The 23,059-nt window shown below is 35.7% G+C and overlaps 1 protein-coding gene across 2 annotated transcripts in view; it reads right to left on the bottom strand.

The window, feature by feature from the left end:
• ANO3 (anoctamin 3) overlaps nucleotides 1-23,059 on the bottom strand; it is a 396,077-nt gene that overhangs the window by 153,049 nt on the left and 219,969 nt on the right. For both annotated transcript variants that reach the window (XM_045808600.2, XM_087855357.1), the window contains one exon: nucleotides 14,681-14,799. In XM_045808600.2, coding sequence (XP_045664556.1) covers nucleotides 14,681-14,799 — 119 coding nt within the window. The remainder of the gene's footprint in view (nucleotides 1-14,680; nucleotides 14,800-23,059) is intronic.

Genomic DNA, 23,059 nt, shown 5'->3' with positions numbered 1-23,059 from the left:
AGAAGCCAATCCGAAAAGGTGATGTACTGTGTAATCCCAACGATATGACATTGTGGAAGAGACAAAACTATGGAAACAATAAAAACACGAATAAAAAGATCAGTGATTGCTGTAGAGGCTGGGAGAAGGGCTTGGAAGTGGGGAAAGATGAACAGGCAGAGCAAAAAGAATTTTTAGGGCAGTGAGAATTTGCTGTATGATACTATAATGATGGCTATATGTCATTAAACATTTGTCCACACCCATAGAATGTACACCACCAAGAGGGAACTGTAAGGTGAACTATGGACCTGATGATCATGATGTGTCAATATAGGTTACTCCTTGGTAAAATGTACATTTTGGTAAGTGATGTTGACAATGGGAGAGGTTATGCATGTGGGGGGGCAGAGGGGGATACAGGAAATCCCTGTACCTCCCGCTCAATTCTGTTGTAAACCTAAAACTGCTCTTTAAAAGTCTTCAAAAATAGTATGTGATTTGATTCCTGAAAAATGAATAGAAAGAGGGGAAGAGAACTCTACATGCAAAGGCAAGGGGCATGGAAAAAGGAGAGTATATTTAAGATATAAATAAGATTAAGATTATTTGTGACAGGAGCAATTGGTACCTGGACAGGTTGTCAAATAGCATAAAGGATAATTCTTACTCTAACATTTGAGACCCATTGCTCTTATTTCCCTATTCTTCTCCATAGACTGCAAACTTTTTGAGGACAAGAACTAGATTTTCTTCATTTTGTATCCACTATACTTTGCATTGTGTCTGCAATGTGTATGTGCGCGCGCGCGCACACACACACACACGCACACACACAAACTGACTTCATTAATCATTCAAATTATGATTGTCTTCTCAAACTCATAGCTTTTTCTTTCTCCTTAAATATTTGAATTTAGGAATTTTAGGATAATGGACCTCTTTTCATATTGCATACAAATTAAAGGGAATAAAAAATCACCTATAATCTTACTATTATAATTGGTCTCTCTCATGCACACACACAATTATAATTTTGCTTTCAAAGTTGCTTTCTTTTTTTTTTTTTTCTTTACTTGACATGTTTCCATGTCATTATAATCAACCTCAAGGTGATAACTGTCATCTCTGTGGCTATTTATCTAAGTGGTTTCCACATTTTGGTATTAGAAACTGATGCAGCCACCTCAACTGCAAGCACTCCCGGCTAAAGCACAGTCCTCTTCCGGCTGGAATGCTGTAATATCATCCCCACTTTACACCATTGTTCCCCCACCCTCATGTACAGAGTGATTTCATGAAAACAGAAATCTGTTCAAAACCCTTAAAAGTGAGAATAAAATCCAAACTCCCCATCATAAGCCCTTACAGCATTGCGCTTGCTTACCTCTCTCTCTCCTCTCATTTCGGCCATCCTGGTGTTCAGTCTCTGTGTTCCTGCCACACAGGCCACATATCAGTTTCTCAAACACACCAAGCTCTTTCCCACCCCAAGGCCCTCCTCGAGGGCACTCTGCCTGGGATGCCTCTTTCTCCCACTCTTCCCTCCTCACCTGACCTCTCTTCTTTCTTTTCTTGTCTTTAATCTCTTCTGAGAGATTGCCCCAAGTGGCTCCCCTTCCTTCCACTACTAAGGACCTACTTAATGACAACTTGTAAACAGATAATTGCGTTGGTTAACTTATTTATTTTCTGACTCCTCCACTAGACTACAAACTTTGCAAGGGTAGAGATTTTGCCTCTTTTATTTATGAATGCATATCCAGCCTTAGTATAGAGTCTGGCACACGGAGGCTCCCAAAATGCAGAGTCCACTGGAGATGCTAAGAGAACATCTGAAGCAGACATTAGTGCCAGCATCAGAAGCATCAACATCGTCTGAGAACTTGCTAGGAATGCATATTATCAGGCTCCAACTAGAATTACTGTTATTGGAAGCTCTGGGGGTAGAAGCTGGTCATCTGTTTGTTTGTTTTTTTAACAAGCCCTACAAGTGATTCTGCTATTCCCAGTCTGACAACAACTGCTGTAAGGTATCTTGTAAGATAAAAACATACCTATTTTGTTTAGAAGTTGCTGCAGCCAAAATTTCTTAGAATGTGAGGTACAGTGATATACAGTATATCACTTACATATCACTAAATGTAGTCTCTCGTTTTATTGAAGAAAAAAATGTCCAAAAAAGAAATCTTTTATATATTTTAATATAATAATTAGTGATTATTCTGTTTATAAGTTTGCTTTTAAGATAGTGAAGTATGCATATTTCTTATGAATATGAAGTATAATTATGCAACACACACTCTTTCCTGAAAAGAGTCTTCAAATATAAAGCTACTTTCATACTGATGGCCGAGTATTAATTCAGTTAAATTCAGGTATAATTATGGAACATTTGCATTTCCTACTTCTCTCAAAATAGTTCAAACAATGAATTGATCTGGATAATTTATCCGACACTTTGCGTTTGAGTTGAAATCTTCCCATGGTGATTTTAGTTATTTTATTTGAGGGGAATCATTAGGTTTTCACATCTGAGTGTCCTATAAAATAGAGCTGGCTCATTGAGCAACACAGTATCAATGGGGTCACAGAGAAGATCAAAAATTAATCACTGAAGACAAGACTTCAGGCTGGACCCCAAACACCTGAGTTACCTCACCTCCATTAGTGGATAAAATATGGCTTTGAATACCATGCGATAAGAGGTATATATCCACTGAAAGAGTCAAAATTATGAAGCAAGTGTAAATATTCTTTTAAAAAGTTAGGAAGGAACTAAAGAGAGGAGAGAAACAAAATGCTGATTGCATTTCTATAATGTGACAGGCATTGCGCTAAGTGCTGCTTTTTAGATTATCTTCTATTCTCTCTCCACCCATTTTTATTGACTCAAAATCAAAGGTGTTCTGGTTCAACTAAAGAAAACCAAAAGCCAAGCCTTTCTAAGTAGAATAGTCTATGATGGAGCATAGATTATGATTTCTGGAGGGTTCTCAATGAAATAAACATTTTTAAAATATGTGAGAGCTTTAAATATCATCTTAGTAATTTACTTCCCCTAGGAGAATATATTTGAGCATACCTTTCCTGCTCACTGATTTTTATATTTTAAATACTATATAAGGACTCTTTTAAGTACTTACTTTTTCTTAAAGAAAAGAACACTATTTCCATATCCATTTTAAGTGATCTAACCATAAATGAGATTTAGAAACTGAATATGTGATCTCCAAATGGATGCAGTTAATATTTTTAAACTAAGAAATTAAAATGAAGCCTCTAGAATGGAAACAATAATAATTTTACCACCTTTAAAACCATGAGAAAATAAAGCTAGCAGGTTGAAACATTTTGTTCCATAGCTTAAATCACAGTGACTTTCACAGCTGTGTCACTTTGTTTACATTAACATGTTATGCTGTGAGTTATGCTTCTTTAAAATCAGATGTTTTCCTCAGATTATCTATTTTGACTGAAATTATTTACTAAAATATCTTGTATAAAAATAATTTCTTAAGAACATTGTAAAAATACATGCTTTTACAAATAATTGTATTTTATATATTCTTGAATCAAGAATTAATTTTACAGTAGAATTTGTGAGTAACGATTTCAATGAAACCAATAATCAAATGCATCTAAAAATAGTCAAAACTTCAGGGAGGTGCCATTTGTTTCACATGCAAGCTAAACACAGATGCTCACAATATAACAACTTAGATCATATATTTCTTACTTTTAAAAATGCATTTCTAATATTTTGAAATAAGAAATACACTCATCCCCAATTCTGAAACCAATATCAAGTTATTCTTAATTGGCTTCTCTACATAGTTTTAAGGAAACAGAAAAGTAATATAGGATTCCTAGATGGATGTACTTTGAAACATACCACGGTCAGAATTCTGGGTTCAGCTGCATTTGGAATCCTTCATTGCTGACAACAGAATTGCAAATGACAATCTTCTCTAAAGCACTCTTCAGCATGACAACAGAAAGTTCTCCCTTCCACTGCCTGCTTTTTTTCCATTAGCTAGAGTGTTACATATTGAATGCAGAACGAAGCATTTGACTGGAGGGTTTTTAGACAACTCTTTAAATGCCTGAGTCTGAATAATGATTAAAAAAAAAAAAAAAAGCAACTCATCTCTTTATAAGAACTTTTCATTGGTTTTTTTTTTTTTTTGATTGATTTAAGAGGGTTGGCTAGAGGGTGGGGTTAGAGGGATGCCCTCCTGTGTCATTGGTTAATAGTTTCTATGTATGATTCACCTAAGTGACATTTAGTCATATAATGTCAGTGACATTTTGATAATTTTACTGTCAATTTTTAATAATCTATTTCACCTTCTTATGTTATTTGAATGAGCTAGGAAGATTAACATAAAAGGTGGGAGGTGTGTTTCAGTCTGAATAATAGTGGTCTGGCAAAGAAAACTTTTTTATTGGTGAGCCAGGAAATGTTTTTGATAGCTGAATGGTGTTCACTAGGATTTCCTCCTTTTTTTTTTTTTTTTCAGATTTTTAAGGAAATTTGCCTAATTTTCTTATTCATGGTGGAGAGGTACAATAGAAACCTTTGTGGTTTCTGAAAAATCCTGCATCCATTAAACTTGACAATATGCATATATTGGTTCTGGGTTGCATATAATGAAGTAATTGTACTCTGAAAGAAACAGAAGTAACTTTTATCTAAAAATAAATAAATAAATAAATAACATTGAACATTTTTATCCCCTTCTGGTTAACATTCACATGATGAGATGAAACAGAGGATTACATTTATTTCTGTCAAGAAAGACTCCACAGGACAGCTTGTAATTGGGATTGACAAGACATGGGAGAAACAACCACTGATTGGATATGGCCTTGGATTAATCAACATGCTTAAAAATTGATTTTCCAGTAAGCCACAAAATAGGAAATTTTAACTTCACACAATAGTTTGAAACCTTTAAACAATAAAGGGTAGATTACTATCATCTTTGTGTTTAAACTGCCCGTGGCATCAAGGGATTAATCAAGTCACCCGGGTTTCCATGATTGAGACTCTGATCCGAACTCTTCATTTGTATCTTGCAAAGAAGTCAACAGCAATGTCTCAATTAAAAAAATTCCATAAGCATCAGAAATCATTTAATAAATACAACAGCGCTTTATTTTTGTTGACGTTTTCTTTTCTTTTAAGAAGGGAGACAGCTGCTCAAAATATTCATATTCTGATGGGCTCATTTGGTGAGATTAAAAAGTTTGCATGCTGGTGTGAATGGAGGAAAAGGACACGGAAAGGCAAAGGGCCAGAAACAGCACAGAAGAGATGAGTATTTTATAGTTTATCAAGATCTGAGCACAGGAGTCTCAGTTTTTTTGGTATTTTTTTCTTAAGCATAAAACATTGAGGAAAGCACAAAATTCATGGTCTTTAATGCATATGATTATTCGCTCCCCAGTAATGTGAACCTGTTCTCTAACTACCTAATACTCTTGTCTCATCTCATGGCTTCTATAGCCCCTTGTGCATGCTTCCATTCTTCCATTCTTCCATTCACAACATAGCCCAATGCTTAAAAGTGTGGTGTACTCTACACAATTCCTACCCACTGCTTCCCCAACCATATAATAACAGAGAAATCACTTGGTCATCCAAGCCTCCATTTCCACTCCCATGAGATGGGAATAAAAACAGACTCTGCCTTTTTAGAGTTCTTGTGAGGTTAAACCAATATAGGTCATCAACAAAATTCCTGAAAAGTCCTTAATAAATATCAGTCATTGTAGTTATTTAATATTAGCATTTATTATTATTAATGTTCCAACTCCCAATCCTGTGTTCCTTCCACTACACACATAAGCTGGGGGGCCTGGAGGTGGGATATTAATAGGTAAATCTGACTTTAAATGTGTTCAAATAACATTAGTTTTGATGTGGCTTCTCTGCCAGCCTTCACGTCTAAGCAGAGAACTGGTTTGAGGTGAGCCTATCATTGATTGAATGTATAAATATCAAGTAGAACAATTATCTGAACCATGTAACTGGTATGCCGACACACTAATTTATTGAGTTTACTTTTACCTCCCACAAACATATGCACAAAGTCTGCAGACAAGCTACTGCAGCTCTCATTTTAGAGCTAAGTACCCCAGGGAGGCTTAGGCGAAAGATCTCCCAAGATGAGCTCTTCAGCTCTCATGGAGAAAACCAGTATGTTGATGATTCAGGAAGCCTCATATATGACTTATGTCCTAAACATTAGTGTCAGGAGAGAGAAAATATCTCTGCATCTTGTTTGTTTACTTGTATTGGCTATGAAATAAGACTTCCTAAGTAGGCATATCTTTTCCTATATAGCTTTGAAAAAACTAAAGACATCAACTTCATCAAATTCATCCCGCACCTAAATCTACTCTCATAATTAAAACGTCTCCATGTGCTGATTTTCGAGCCCTCTGTTCCACTGTTCTAGACATGGCTGTCGAACTGTGTCTTTTTTTTTTTTTTCCCCTGGTTGACAAGGGGAGTTACTATTCTATATGGTAGATGGATTTGAAACTATTTCATCCACTGATTATTCTGTAACCCCAAGGAATATACGCCTTCTCCCTTGTGGCTACTTTTGCTGAAGTTTAGTAAAACTAAGTTGAAACAACCTCCTTGCCTTTTTACTTAGTTATTTGTTGATACAAAAGTAAATTACAATCAGGTCAATCCACTCCTGGGATGTCGTAGCCACACAGGTAGTAAAAAGCAGAGGGGCACCTGGTGGCTCAGTCAGTTGGGCAGCTCTCGAGTGTGGCTCAGTTCCTGATCTCAGGGTCGTGGGATCGAGCCCCTCATTAGGCTCCATGCTCAGCAGGGAGTCTGCTTCAAGATTCTCTCCCTCCCATGCCCCTCCCACAGCTTGCTCACTCTTTCTCTCTAAAATAAATAAATATATCTGTAGCAAAAAAAAAAAAAAAAAAAAAAACAGAGCTGCCTACTTCAGAGCAATGTTTCAAGGTTTTATAAAGATGTAATTAATAGGTAAGTGTACTTCTTACAGTTAACTGTAAGTCAGTTAACTGCAGTCCGAAAGGCAGAGGGTTCTGGAATCAGAGAGACATGCTACAATCCAGCTGTGTTCCTGTCTAGTTCAGAGACTGGACAAGAAACTTTAACATCTTTAATCTGTACTTTCTTCATTAGTAAAATGAGACTACTACTCTCCCTGAATTATGGGAAGTTATGAGATAATGCCTACAAACCGTTTACCACAGCGTCTGGTGTATAAGTGATCAATACATATTAGGGGGACAGACTGAAACGCAAATGACGATGGTTACCAGACTACAAAGATGAAGTCTTGAACTGTTCTTGTCTTGCTAGTGTAGCAAGAGAAAAATAGTTTCAGGAAACAGAATGATCTTTTATTTTTCAAATCTTGCCTTAGTCATTGATTAGCTGTGTAAAATTTAAAAATGGGGATAATATGATAACACCTTTGGCTTAAATTTAAGAATACACGAAATAAGCTTTAGGCCATTTGAATTCTACCACCCAGTGATAAACACTATAAAAACTGTTGTGTAAAATTCTGAATATTTTCTTAATAAGAGATATTTTTATATAATTGATATCAAACTGTACATGTTGCTTTTTATAACAAGCTTCTTATATAATCACACATTATGACCATTTCCCATTGTTCTTAACTAGTTTGGAAGTTTATTTTTCAATCATCTTATTTGAAGGCATTATTATTTTAATTTTATCTCTTACTCTCAAACATTTATGTGTTTAGTTCCCCCCAACCCCTCACAAACTACAGTGTGAGAAACATCCTTAAACATAATCATATGTGCTAACATCTACTTATATTCTCCAGATAAATTCTTGGAAGTGGGTCAAAGGTAATATTATTTTAAGGCTTTTAATCCTTATTGATACATTGTTTTCCAGAAAATGAGGCTTAGTATACACACCTACCAGCAGGCAATAATGAGTAACAGTTTACAGTGTCAATACTGTTTTTTCAAAATTCTTTTCTAATTTGATTCAAAAAAACATTGCTTAGGAGGGCACGTATTGCATGGAGCACTGGGTGTTGTACACAAACAGTGACTCATGGAACACTACATTAAAAACTATGATGTACTGTAGGGTGACTAACATAACATAAAAAATTAAAAAAAAACAAAAACAACAAAAAATTGCTTATATTTCTGCAATTTCTAGTACTACTAATAGTTTCATGTGTTAAATTATACCACTTTTCAATTTTTTTCACTCTTGTATTTATCAGTTATATAATTATATCTTTGTAAATTAAGAATATGAACTACTGCTTGGCATGTATCTTTTCTTTTGTGTCAGTTCATTATCATAAGTTTATCCTTTACTCTAATTTTATTGTAACTTTGACACTGATTACTATGTAAATAGTCAAATCTATCACGGCTTCCACGATCGATTTCCTTGTGGGTTTCAAAAGACCATTTAGAGAGGTCGTTTTACTGTTCTGTAATTAGGAAAAAATGCTTATTTTACATTTAGGTATTCATTTCAAGTTTATTAACTATTTAGCTCTTCAATAATTCATTTTGGTGTAAGATGTACAGTAGGCATCTAAAAATAGCTTAGCCCCTTAATGACTTATTATTGTGAGAACATTTGCACATTTTTTGGAAGACCAATATTTCATTACTGATGTGAAATGCTGCCTTTATCATGACACACAACACACACACACACACACACACACACACACACACACACACCACATTTAGGTTTAAGCAGTTCCACAGTTAATGTGGAAGGCTTCTAGAAAATCTTATACTAAATCTTCTGTAAAATCTACACTAGCAATCAACTAGTGTGCCACAAGTCCCCGGTATTTACTAGGGAAGGTTTCTGACGGTCAAAGTTAAGTACTTAAACGGCACAAGGAAAGGAGATGCCTCCTATGGCTGCAGGGAGTGTAATTCTTTCCTCTATATCAGGCAAAGACTCTGCAGACAAGACCAAGCATCTTTTGGGCTGCTGGAAAGAAGTCTTCTTAGACGAGGCAAAAAAATAAATTTAAGACGCTGGCCAAAAAGATGAAAAAACCAAGATAACTTATTATATGTTTTATAATATATATGAAAAATAAATATTTAGGGTACCATTTCCCACAATGGTATTATTAAATAAAAATATTACTTCAGGTCCTAAAGTTATATAAATATTAGGATTTTCCTTAGAAACTGACTGTCCCAATAAATGCAAATAATTAGCATTTAACTTCATATACAACCTTGTTAATTAAGGCAGCCCCATAGGGCTAAGTTTAGTCACTTATCTTATAGTTTAAGTCATCATTATCTCACAATTACTCGGAAAAAAAATATAGAACACTAATGATCCCTGCACATTATTTGGAGGCAAAGAGCCACCGAGGCACATGAAATAGCTGCCAATGTCCACATGAAGGGTACCTATTGTAGGAGACTGCAGATGCCACCTTCCTTTCACCTTCTCCAACATACAATGTGTCTCCAGCCTGAATAGAAAATTATTCTTGCTACCAGTTGAGTTAAAGATGAACACCATCTGCCAATGCCAGTTGACACAGTCAAACTGAATGGCTTTGAAATTTAAATTTAATGAACTGCTAAAATATTCATGCTAAGATTTTCCTGATCCATAACCTTTTTCCTGTCTGATTTATTTATTTATTTATTTATTTATTTATTTATTTATTTATTTATTTATTTATTTATTTAACAGAGATAGACACAGCCAGCGAGAGAGGGAACACAAGCAGGGGTAGTGGGAGAGGAAGAAGCAGGCTCACGGCGGAGGAGCCTGATGTGGGGCTCGATCCCATAAGGCCGGGATCACGCCCTGAGCTGAAGGCAGTCGCTTAACGACTGCGCCACCCAGGTGCCCCTTTCCTGTCTGTTGTGATACCCAGCATCCTTTAAGAGGAGAAGTCACTGTAATTTGGAATATAGATTCATATTCCCAGTCTCATTCATTATTGGTAACATCTGCAATTGTTTTTGGCATTGTGAAGGATAGTAGCAGCAGGGAATTCTTCATTAATGTCCACTACGGAAACCATGGTTCTGCTTCACAGATTTGTTCCTTCTCTCCTAACCTAACTGTAGATGTTCCCTGTAAATTACCCACATCTAGAGACCTCAGCTGGTGTGTAGGACATGGCTCTTTGACAGAGGGAGGGATTTTGCTTCCGAGGGTCATCCAGCTGGCTGTAGGATCTTATCTTTACTTGTAATTCACAAGGCTCTCGATATTAATGAGACAGAAAAAGGCAATACTTACCAAAACTGTTTTAAAAAACAATCCCTTTCTCTTCTAGAACTTTGCTCGCAATCAGAGCAGTTGCCTCAGTCTATGGATTTATAGAACTTTCCCTTTTCTTACATTACAAATTTGCTTCCTGAAATTTCTTATTCATGTAGGTGTGACAGAGACTTTGTCAAAATGTAAAAAAAGAAATAAATTTGCCTTTAAAAAAGAGTTCTTCACCAATTTTAGTGGGTATTTGTGATTTCTAACTATATACACATAGTTCAACTGAAGGTAGTCTTGGAATTCTACACTGACTTAATGTTATGACAAAGAAAACACTTATGTAAATAGAGGGGTTTTTTTTAAGATAAACAATGTCAGAATGTTTTAGATAAGCTGGCTAGATACCATGTTATTTAGGTTATAACATTTAAAACATACTTGGGCTCTGTACAGTGAAATGGATAATATAAGTATGTTTTGGAAAACCCAGGGACAATTTTTCAAATCTTCTCAGTAATTGGGGAAGAATTCACTTAATGTTAACAATCAGCTGGTATCAGCCAACACACTATCCTTTAACATTTATGGCTGCATCTGTTACCTACTGCCAAGAAACAAATCATCAGCAGACGATTTTTATTTAGATCATGATTCTATGGGTAGACTGGGCCCAGCTGTGTAGTTCTGATCTCAGCTGGACTTTTACAGGGTCTGAGTTTCCTGGTCTTTGAAACTGAATTCTCTCACATCTCTGCTTCACTTGGGGCAAGATCTTTCGAGTCCAAGGCTCAGTGTTGGCACATTGTCACTTTTGCAGCAGCCTACTGGCCAAAACAAAGCCCAAGGCCATCCTAACGATTCTACCTCTTGATGGGAGATGCTGTAATGACTCATTGAAAATAGAGTGGATATGAGGAAGAAAGACTGTGGCCTACTTTCCATCTACTACAGTGCCTTTGAGTTATTTAAATATGGCCCCTTCCAAAAAGCATGAGTCTAGCTAAATCTAGATTTACCCCATAGTTAGTGTTATCTCTCATTTTTAGAGCCTCTTAGGCCTCTCCATTTATATGCATGCATCTCGTACTGCACTCCAATATTTGGAGAGCAAAACCCATCCATGTGTGCCATCTTTATCTGTTCTACAAATGCCAGGTTTTGCACATAGTAGCTCCCAAATAAATAAAATAAATATTTACTACTATTTGCTATTACTTTTTCAATACTACTTCATCATGGTCAATATCAATATTGGAGATGTTTCTGTTTTCTAAAATATTAAAGTATTTTGGTATAAATGACATGCCAAAAGTTCACGATTTGTGTGTGTGTGTGTTTAGAGAGACATGAAGTGAGAGTTGGGGGGGAGGGGCAGAGGGAGTGAAAGAATCTTAAGTGGGCTCCATGCCCAGCTTGGAGCCTGACGCTGAGATCATGACCTGAGCTGAAATAAAGACTCAGACGCCTAACCAACTGAGCCATCCGGGTGCCCCCAAAAGGTCATGATTTGAAGTAAAATATCCTAAAGATACAACTCATTGTTCTGAAAATTAATTCTAGAAAAAACTACAGTGCCTTGCAAATAGATTTAGCTTACTAAATTATCATAAGCAGTGGATATGTTATCAAAATTTAAACTCACCACAGTGATTCAAGATCATTCAGGAAATGTTTGCAAAATAGTTGACAAATCAAACACTCCATATATTTCTAGATTTGCTTGTTTGTTTTTATAGTTGATGAGCTCAACAGACTTCCTCATAAATTCAATGTAAGATACCACCTTGGAGGATTGGGAGTTATTTTCTATGAACCTAGTTTATAGCTGATGGCAAATTTTATTGGAAAGCTCCATTTGTTTTTCTGTAATCCAATACTTATCATTACTCACAATATAGTTACATTAGCAGTCACTTTCCCCTGGGATTTTTGCTCCCTTCCTGTTGACTCTATAAACTTGTTCTGTCATCTCTAAAATGATCCCTTTGCAAATGAGTAACTTTCACAAAGAAATAAAATATCAAATGCTTTGCATAACATGCATAGGGCTGGTTGCAACCAGTACAATTATCCCAACCAAATAATGTGTGAGGTAAGATCTTTAGCCACAGAATTTATACATGTGTTAATACATGCTAATTTAAACAATATGAAAGTAGCTGTTTTGTAACACAAAAATGAAGAAATCTTGTCAATTTCATAAGGTCCATCTTAAAATGTATATAATCTAATATATGCATATAAATACTCATATCATTTAGTGGTGGGATGGAGTAAGAAGAAAGTTGACAAATTTATAAGTGGAAGGATATCTAGATACTAATCTAAATGGTAGAAATATAGGTCACTGCTCTTTGAGGTTCCCTGTGACAAATGTACACAAATAACATATTCTAAGCAGATTATTTTGCCCTTCATTTGTAGATAAGCAAATAACCAGTTAATCGCTTTTAAACATTTTTTCTTTTTCTCATGTGACCATTTGTTCAAATGGAATTTATGCTGTGCTCTAACCTAGGAAAGGATAAAGTAGACATACTTTAATAGAAGCTAAAAGAGTGAGTCTAAAAACATCTAGGTGATGCATGACATTTTTTTTTTTTTTTTTACATTTTGAGTAAAAGTGCAGTGGCAAAAAAGTATGTATTCGGGCATATTTAATAAGACATTACACTAGCATTTCTTGGATTGGACAACTGTGGCCTGTTACTATCATCACACACCATTCTCTTATTTTAACATCAAAAATAAAATATGCATACATGTTTAACTATTTTTTTTAAAAGGTTTATTTATATATTTGAGCGTCAGAGAGAGCGAGCAGGGGGAGGGGCAGAGGTAGAGAGAGAATCTCAAGCAGGCTCCCTGCTGAGTGCAGAACCCAACCTGGGGCTTGATCCCAGGACCCTGAGATCATGACCTGAGCTGAAATCAAGAGTAAACTGCTTAACTGACCATGGGGCCCCTTAACTATTTCTTCTTAACTTTCATATTCTACAGTTCAAGTCTAATCAAAGTGAGACTGAGAAATGGCTACTGTTGAACAGAAATGACATGGCAGGTATCATTGGTGGCATGTGGTAAATTCTAGAGAAGCAGATGTGCCAGATTTTATTTAATCTTATTTCATTTTCTATTTCAAGCATACTGTGTTTGTCTTCTTATTGCTGCTATGGGCATCTTGAGGAACAGCATCTGTTTTTTCCTCAATATTTCTGATAACTCCTCCTTCTCTCAAGAGACTTGGAACAATGGTTTACAGATAGTAGAAACATTCTAAATACCATGTTGATCAGACAGACACGGGAGGCAGATGAAGTAAACAGAGGGTAGATGAACCGCTGATTTGTAAAGATAACCTAAAAATTATTGGTGCAAAATACTGACCCCATTTAACAAAACAAAACAAAAGAGGAATGAAGAAATTTGATGCAAGCATTTATTCCTACATCTATTTATTAACGTTCGTCTAATTTATGAGAGTAATATTTAAATTCTGCCGTATTTCTTCTCTGATGTTTTAGTGGTAACTAATGAAGGGATTTGCAAAATTAATCCAAGCCAAACCAAATCAAACATTAGAGAGATATATATTCAAGGATGGGACTATTCGCCATGCAGTGACAATGAAAGGTGTCATTCCTTGCAAATTTCTTTTACAAAGGCATTCCCACTTTAATCAATAGGAAATAATGGAGAAAAAAAAAAGTGGGCTTGGACTGTGACAGAAGTTGTCTTGGAACATATCAAAAAGGGACGTATTTGGTGTCGAATGACTAAACTCAGATGCTTTGAAGTGTCCACAAAATCATTTTGTTTGAGGGATGGTGGGATTGCTACAGCCAGGGTTTTTTTAAAAAATTGAACTCTAACCTAGTTACTCATCTGCTATGAATTAGTTTCAATGAGGTATTCTCAGCTTCCAGGTTGTTATAAAAACCCACCATATAGTCAGCGTTTCCTATGCTCTAAATACATTCATACGGTTATCTCAGGCACTCCTCAAAGAATTCTGTCAAGCAGACAACATAATACAACTTTACAGAAGAGAAAAACAAGGCTCAGCGAGTTGAATTAACCTGCTTCAATGATCACAAACAGTAAGGAGTAGAACTAGAATTCAAATCTTGGTCCATTCCACGTTCTCATGAAATCATACTGCCTTTCAAAAATTATGAAAAAATGAGGTAATAACCCTCTAAAGGTTAATTTTACATTTCAGATTGTTTAAAAAAAATTTTTGATAACATAAATGAATATGATGTGTTCATACAACTTTCCACTTTTAAGTTCTTAACGAAACATATTAACCTGCGTGCGCTCTTCTCCTCTCCAGCACAATATACATTAATATTGAAAAGAATTGAAAGGTTTTAGAAATACTGTTTACACGTGACTTATTGATAGCTTAGTTTGCATTACCTTAGACAATTTTGCCTTGGATTCAGAATTATCTTTGGGAACAGAGTCTTTGATTAGCCGAGATCGGTCATAGTTAGCATGTTCTGATTCATCCATGTAATCCTTATCTTTCCCTAGGGCTAGAAAAGAGAAAGAGAAAATTATATCCACTTTTATCTTTCTTCCTTTTCTCTCTCTTTAAATGTACTAATCTCTTTTTTATTCACGCTTTTCCAAGTTTTAGCCAAGTATAACTTTCTTATGACCCATCCAAAAAGTAAACAAAAAAAGAAAAAAAAGGGGAATAACACGAAAGCTTCCCTGTTAGTGGATTAATACTGACACTACAGTAACTTCTGTAAGAATTACATGCATTTCTGCTGTTTAATGGACTTAAACTTTTTAGAAATTAAAATTAGAATCACACAAACTCATCATCTCTTTTAAACATGAGGATAAAGATATTTTTTTAAAGATTTTATTTATTTATTTGAGAGAAAAGGAGAGAGCAAGTGAGAGAGCACAAACAGGGGAAGTGGCAGAGGGATAGGGAGAAGCAGGCTCCCTGCCAAGCTGGGAGCCCAACATGGGGCTCGATCCTAGGACCCTAAGATCATGACCCGAGCCAAAGGCAGACACCCAACCGACCGAGCCACCCAGGTGTCCCAGATAAAGATATTTCTAAGAATTCAATAGATTCCCAAACATTTATTTGCTTAATTAAAAACTGTATCAATTTTGAGAATTTGCTTTCTTAAAAGTTGGAAAGTTTTCTATATGTGAATTTGACTGAAGAGTGACAGAAGTCTGAGAAATCATAGAAGCAATTCTCACAAACATTACAAGAAAAAACATTTTAAAAAATATCAGGGATGGAAATGAAACTATAACCGCAAGCAAGGAGAGAATACTGAAAATTAATTACCATTAGAATTATAAAAAGCGTAGGACCTTGTGAGAACACATATGAACGATGAACAAGCTAGAATCAGTGCAAAAGAGTATGAAACAAGAAGCTTCTCTGGGAACTGCTGACGTGCTTCACACAATCTTCTATCCAATGTGATAGAAGTACCTCTTCAAATTCAAACACAGACAGAATCGTGTATATTTAGCCTTTTCAAATAAAAGGAAATGTTTTGGGAGAGTTATTTTATTCCATCTGTTAACACCTATCAAACATAAATTTTGACATGGACAACTATGTGCAATGCTTTAAAGATTTCAATCATTTGACTTAGTATTATAACAGAATAGAAAATTGTTTATAATACATGCACTAATTTCTTTTATTAGGATGCTTAAAATCTGCTATAACATATATTATGCCATGTACAGCTAGAGTATCAGAATCTTAATGAATTAAAACTGGACAGGTAGTATTATGTCTTAGTATGTTGTTTTTTTTTTTTTTTAAAGATTTTATTTATTAATTTGACAGAGATAGAGACAGCCAGCGAGAGAGGGAACACAAGCAGGGGGAGTGGGAGAGGAAGAAGCAGGCTCATAGCAGAAGAGCCTGATGTGGGGCTCGATCCCAGATCGCCGGGATCACGCCCTGAGCCGAAGGCAGACGCTTAACCGCTATGCCACCCAGGCGCCCCAATGTCTTAGTATGTTATTAATTGCCAATTATGTTAAAATGCTCTAAGCACTTATAATTAAAACCAGATCTATCAAATTAGCTAAATTAGAATTAATTGATGGTTAACAGTTGTTGAGTATATTCTAAGAGCCAGAAACTTTACAGGTATTATTTCCTTTAATCCCCATAACATCTGTACACATGTGGGTATGCTTTTTACCTACATTTAACAGTAAATAAATTAAGGCAGATGGAGATTAAGTATCATGCCAAAGTCACTAATTCAGTAAGGAGTGCATCTTGAACTGAAACACATCCAGATCTGACTCCAAAGCTGATGTTTGTGAATATACTATAATGTTTTCCCTAGATTTACATAGATTACATTTTATGCATCTAACAATTATTAGTTAAACAACTATGATATGCCAGACATTGTTTTAATAGTTGGAAATGGAACATTCAAGACAAAGGAGAAAAACAATAAACAACACAAATTAAGGAAATAGCAAGTGTGTTTTGCGGTGAGTGCACTGGAAAACAGACAGCAGAAAGGAAGGACGTGGGTGTCACAGGTGGGGAGGAGGATGTTATTTTAGTAGAGAATTGTAATAACATTTGAGCAAAGACGCAGGAAGGTGAAGCAGTAAGTGACACAGGTAACTGGAGAAAGAATGGTCTGGATGGAAGGAAAAAAATGCAAAACCTGGACTTGAACTGAACGGGTGTCAGATGAGTGACGAAGAAACTGAAATTTTGGAGTAAATTTGTTAGATCAGTTACCAAAACCCCATCATGTCCAGCTTGCTGGTTTCTAAGGCACAAAAGTTTCTCTCTCATTTTTTTCCCTTTCATCTCCCTTCTCTTTCCTTACCTTTCTGCCTGTCTCCTTATCTTTCCCTTCCTCTCTCTCTCCCCATCCTTTTCTTTCTTTTGATATCCAGAGCGAGGAAGAGACCTTTCCGGTTAAATAGCAGTAAGGTAAATGGGCAGCGTAAGCTGGGAGCATGCACTGGCCTGCGGGTCACAGTCCTGTGATGCCTCATCCTAAACCCGCCCCATCCTACCTCAGCGCTTTCTCTGGCAGTCTGTCTTCTCATCTGTAATAGAGGTTTCTGAAGAAGGTCTCAAAGGGTCCTCCTCCTCTATGCTCTAATAACTTTGCGATTACTAACTTAATGTTTACAAGAGAAAATACAATTTATGTTGACATATCTCATTTACCATGGAATATAAGAAATACAGTTTATAGAAGTTTTCCACTCATTTAAACCTTATTCCATTCACGATTACATTCTCTAGGCAGAGATTTTTATATTTTGTTTTGTTTAATTTTAATTCAATTCAGTTTTCTCTTCTTTCTCCTTAATTCCTACAACACAAATATTCCTGGAACAGGAACATCCTTACATCATCATCTTGCTGGAAGAAAGCTCAGTTTTGAAAGACTTTCCAAATGCTACCAACTTCATGAAAGCTTTTCAGATCCTCTGCTCCTTCCTGCCCCAAAGCTCCAAATAGAATGGTCCTTTTCTCTCCTGAATTCCATCACATTTGGTTTTCCCCTCCTTTTCATTCTCCCATTCTTCCTTCTTTCCCTCCTTCCCTTCTTTTTGTGATTCTTTTGATTTTTCTGAATTTAGACAAAATTATCACAGGACCATGTTCAATCTCTTTTTCATGTGTGTTTAATTTACTACAGAGTCTAGCATAACTTGGTCATTAGTAGATGAGTTAATTTAAAAAGAAAAAGAGAAAAGACGGACTTGTTATTTTGGAAAATCTGGATCATAAGTGACATAATTTTTAAAATTTCCTTTTATTGTTAGGAATGTAAATATGTTTGCCTTTCTTCTTGTTTTTCTTGAAATTATACGGAAGGATTCTTCTGTATATAATAATAGCTTTCTTTTTTTCCTTTTACTATTAGCAAGATTGCAAATTCCTGTCATCGTAATGTAAATTTACCTCTCCTGTCTTGTCTTTTACGATGTTCCTACAGTGTTCCTAGGTTAGAAACAAGAAATCTCTACACTTACTGACTTAACATATACTTTCCTGAATATAAAAATGTCTTAACTTGGTTTGTATTCTTTTGTTAATACTGGATTTTTTTTCTCACACTAACTTTATACACAATATTCCTATAACTAATGTTTTGTTTTCTTTTTCATCTGGATTGCTAATAATTATTTAATTGTTATATGTATCAAGTATCCTTCGTTCATTAAATCAATATATTGAGCTAGATCACAGTGTACCAGGGACATTCTACTTTGAAGGGAGTAGGAATCACAGTGAACAAAAATCCTTACCCTCATGAAGTTGACAGTGACAAAGTTAAGAAAAGAACAAATATAACCCCTATCTATTAAATGTTGATATGGTCAACTAAAAAAAAAAAAAAAAAAAAAAGAGGGCAGGAAGATAATGGGGAGGGCAGCGATTTGCAATTTTAAATAAGGTGGTTAAAGATGGCCTCCCTGGGGTAACCTGGAGCAAAGATGCCAAAATGGTAAGTGAACCTCTGTGAGAAGAGCATCATAGGCAAAGGGGCAAGTGTAAAGGGCCTGAGGTAGGGGCATGCTTTTCTTGTCTATTCACAGACAAACAGATTAGTGTGACTGGTTAGGAGTGAACAAGAGTGAAGGTGGCAGGGTATCATGTTAAAGTGGTAATGGAGGAAGTGGGAGCATATTAGGGAGGGCTTGGGACCAGTAGAATGATTTTGGTTCTCATTTTGAGTTAAAGAGTGCCATTGGATGAATTTGAGCAGAGTGAATTTGAGTAGATTTTAACAAAAGAACTCTAGCTGCTGCCATGAGAATGGGCTGAAGGGGCCAAGGCCAGAGGCAAAGAAACCAGCTAGGAGTTACTGCAATGATCAGGTAGGGAGGATATGCTTTGGGTCAGGGTGGTATCAAGACTAAGAAATGGTCAAACTGAGGATGTATTTTTTTTTTAAAGGAAAGCTAACAGAATTCTATTGGATCTGGCATTTAAAAGAGAAAAGTCAACAATAATTCCAATGTTTTTGGTCTGAACACTGGGAAGGGTGCCATATTATTTTCACATATCATTTGATTAAATCCTTTAAAAGTATTGTTACTAGCCTTCGTTAACCAGTGAGGAAATGTAGGCAGTCTCACATTTGGTGTGTGGCAGAAGGAGAGCCCAGGAAATCTGGCCCTAAACCTTACATTCCTAGCCACTATGTAATACTGCCTCTTGTAGTATTGGAGAGATGATGATTTAGGAATCTTTGAAGCCATAAAATATTCACAAGTTAAAAAAAATAACTGGGTTACATAAAAATTGTAATATATTTGTTGAATGAAAAGGGGTGGAATCTCTAATTATAAACATAGCTTTCTATCCTCCTTAAGTTGACAGTGACAGATCTTTGCATCTTTCATTTTTAATAAAAATATCCATTGCCGAGAAGACACTAGGGAAATGTAAATGACTATATAGTCATTTACTTTCTATAGCAATATAAATTAGTAAAATCTTTGGAACAAAGTGTGTCAGTACGTGTGAACAGCACAACTGGAGAGGGATCCTAAAGTCATCTAAAAGAAAAAAAAAATCTATGTTCACAGGAATGTTCCCCCAAGCCCATGGATAATAAAATACAGAAGCAATTTCCACTCTAGTAAATAGCAACTGCATTCTTCCAGCTACAGAAGCCAACATCCTGACTCCTCATTTTCTCTTTTGCCTTATGCCTGATCCTTAAGTAAATTCTGTTGACTGAGCATGAAATACCATTTTTCTGCTTTGCTTTTACTCTTTAGCACATACCGGTTTCTAACATACAAGATGTTATTTTTATTTATTTATCTTCATTTATTATCTAGTTCCCTCACTAAGGTATTTATGGGCCAGTTTCTTGCTTTGTTCATTTTTGTTGTCTTTTTTGCTTGCTGCTTTGTCCCTACCATCTGGAATAGGGTCTGACCTGCCTTTGCCATTCAGTAAAGGTTTGTTGAATGACTACAGGGATTTAAACGCCCATCACTTCTGTCTGAACTACCTTCAGATTACATCTAGAAGTTGATCATTTATCAAAGCTATAGTTTCTTAATCCAAGCCCCCACTACCTCTTGGCAGAAATCTGTAAGAGTCTCCTAATCAATCTTCCTGTTTCTATCTTTTACCCCTATCACATCCACAGCCAGAGTGGCCCTTCTAAAACTTAAGTGAAATTACACGAAACGTCTACTCACAACCTTCCAATATTTTTGTAGCTCCAAGTAAAAGTCATATCTACATTATGGCACACTGGGTAAGCACCATCAGGCCCCTACTACCACTTCTCGTCCCTCTCCTCTAAACTCTACCCTCACTCCCTCCAATCTGGCTGCACTGGTTTCCTTGATGTTAAGTATGCTCTCGCTGCATGCTCTCTTTGCGCTTGCTCCTTTCTCTGCCAGGAATGCTCAATTCCCGTTGCAGCCAGGGTTCTGCTCACATCACCGCATCAGAGAAGCTTTCCTTCACCACCATTTCTAAAATAGAACCTCCCATAGTTCTCTGTCTCCTCATAAGGCTTTATTACTCTTATCAGCAGACATAGAATAACGCACACACATTCACACAAAACATGCATGCAATATATGTATCAGCACTTGACATTAAGTTACAGCATAGATATATAAAATACATGTATGTATACACATGTGCATATGTATACATGTGTATCTATGCAAGTAAACATGTTTTACATGCATATATTTGTGCTTGCATTCATATAAGAAACAGAAAGAGCACCTACATATCTATATGTACGTAACAATACTTACAACTCAATAATAAAAAGACAAACAACCCAGTTTAAAAATGGGTAAAGGATCTGAATAGACATTTCTCCAAAAAAGATATATAGTAGCCAACTGCTGTTGGCTTTTCATGTGTTTACATGAAAAGATGCTCAATATCATTATTTATCAGGGATGTGTAAACCAAACCCACACTGAAACCACTTCATAGCCACTGGGATGGCTATTATAAAAAAGATGGACAATAACAATTGTTGGTGAGCGTGTGGCGAGATCGAGCCCTCATGCGCTTGGATGGGAATGAAAAATGGTGCAGTTGCTGTAGAAACCAATCTGGCAGTTTTTCAAAAGTTTTAATGTACTACCATATGATTCTCCTAGGTACATACTCAAGAGAAACAAAAATATCGATTCACAAAAAACTTGTATGCCAACACTCATAGCAGCATAATTTGTAATAGCCAAAAAGCAAAAACAATCCAAATGTCTATCAGCTGGTGAATAGCTAAATAAAACATGGCTTATCCATACAATGGAATATTATTTGGCAGTAAAAAAGAATGAAGTGCTGATCAATGCTAAAACATGGATGAACCCTGGAAACATTATGCTAAGTGAAAAATGCTAGTCACAAAAGACCAAATATTGTGTAATTCCATTTTTATGAATTGTCCAGAATAATCTATAGAGACAGAAAGTAAATGAATCCCCCTGAAGCTTAGGGGATTGGGGTAAGAAGAAAAGGTGACTGCTAATAGGTATGGGGTCTCCTTTTGAGGTGATAAAAATATTCTAAAATTGATTATGGTGATGGATGGCACACCTCTATGAATATACTAAAAACCATTTAAGTTATACACTTAAAATGTGTGACTTGTATGGTATGTGAATTATATCTCAATAAAGCTGCTATAGCTATATTTAAAAAAAAACCCTGATTCTCAGAGCTTAAAAACATCATTTAATATGTTGAAGCAGGGAGCCTGATGTAGTGAAAAGATGATGATTTCAGCAAACTCAAATTAATACTGGTTATGTCATTTATTAGCTTAACGGAAGTAAGTTAGTTATAGTTTCTCAATCTGAAAATCTGGAATAATAAAATCTTATTTAAGGATTAAATGAAATAATCTATGTGATTTGTACATATAAGGTATTGAAGAACTATACATTCTTTTTCTTTGATCTTTCTTTAAATCCACAATTCTGGTAATTAGGAATCTATAAAACCACTACGGTGCAACCTTCCCATACATTGCTAATGATAGTGTGTTCCAGGATTGCCAGAGTAGTTGGGGCTGAAGATTAAAATAATAATAGTAATGGCTTAAGGTTATTTTTATTCTTTATAATTTTTATGTACTAAAAACCATTGAGCTGTACATTTAAAATGGGTGAATCGTATGGTACGTGAATTATATCTCAATAAAGCTGTTATATTAAAAAAAACCAAGATTCTCAAAGCTGAAAAAATCATTTAATATGTTGAAGCAGGGAGCCTGATATAGTGAAAAGAGAACTAATGATGATTTCAGCAAACCCAAATTAATTTTTTCATATTAATGTTAATGAATATGAATATGAATATTTCCAACATACATTGTCTTATTTGCATCTCACAAAAACTCTTAATTCAAACAATCCTGATTTACAGTATAAGAAAAAAATCAAAACATAATATTGGTATCTCCATTTCATAAATCAGGAACCTGAGGCACAGATGCTGTACCTTTCTCCTGAGTGATAGAGTTAATACCTGATCTTCCGACTGCTCATAAATTCCATGATTTTAAAAATTATAATTCCGCTGAACTTTCCTATGAAGAATAAACCTAATGGTCCATATATAGTTTACTCGGTGGTTAGAGCATGATGATAATGAAGATCCAGACTTAATTCGTTGCAGTTCCTTTGCTGCCTACTTCTCCCAACACTAGCAATGTTCTAAAGTCCTGACGCTAGTTGGTCACAGTGAGGGTACCGCCAGAGCTGTATTCAGCCAACCCCACAACTAAGCAAATCTTGAAGATAAAT

The sequence above is a fragment of the Ursus americanus genome, chromosome 24 (genome assembly GCF_024610735.1).
Source record: "Ursus americanus isolate L20-20 chromosome 24, mUrsAme1.1.p, whole genome shotgun sequence".
NCBI lineage: Eukaryota > Metazoa > Chordata > Mammalia > Carnivora > Ursidae > Ursus > Ursus americanus.
Note: the sequence above shows the minus strand (reverse complement) of the source record. Positions and strands in the feature narration are given on the sequence as shown.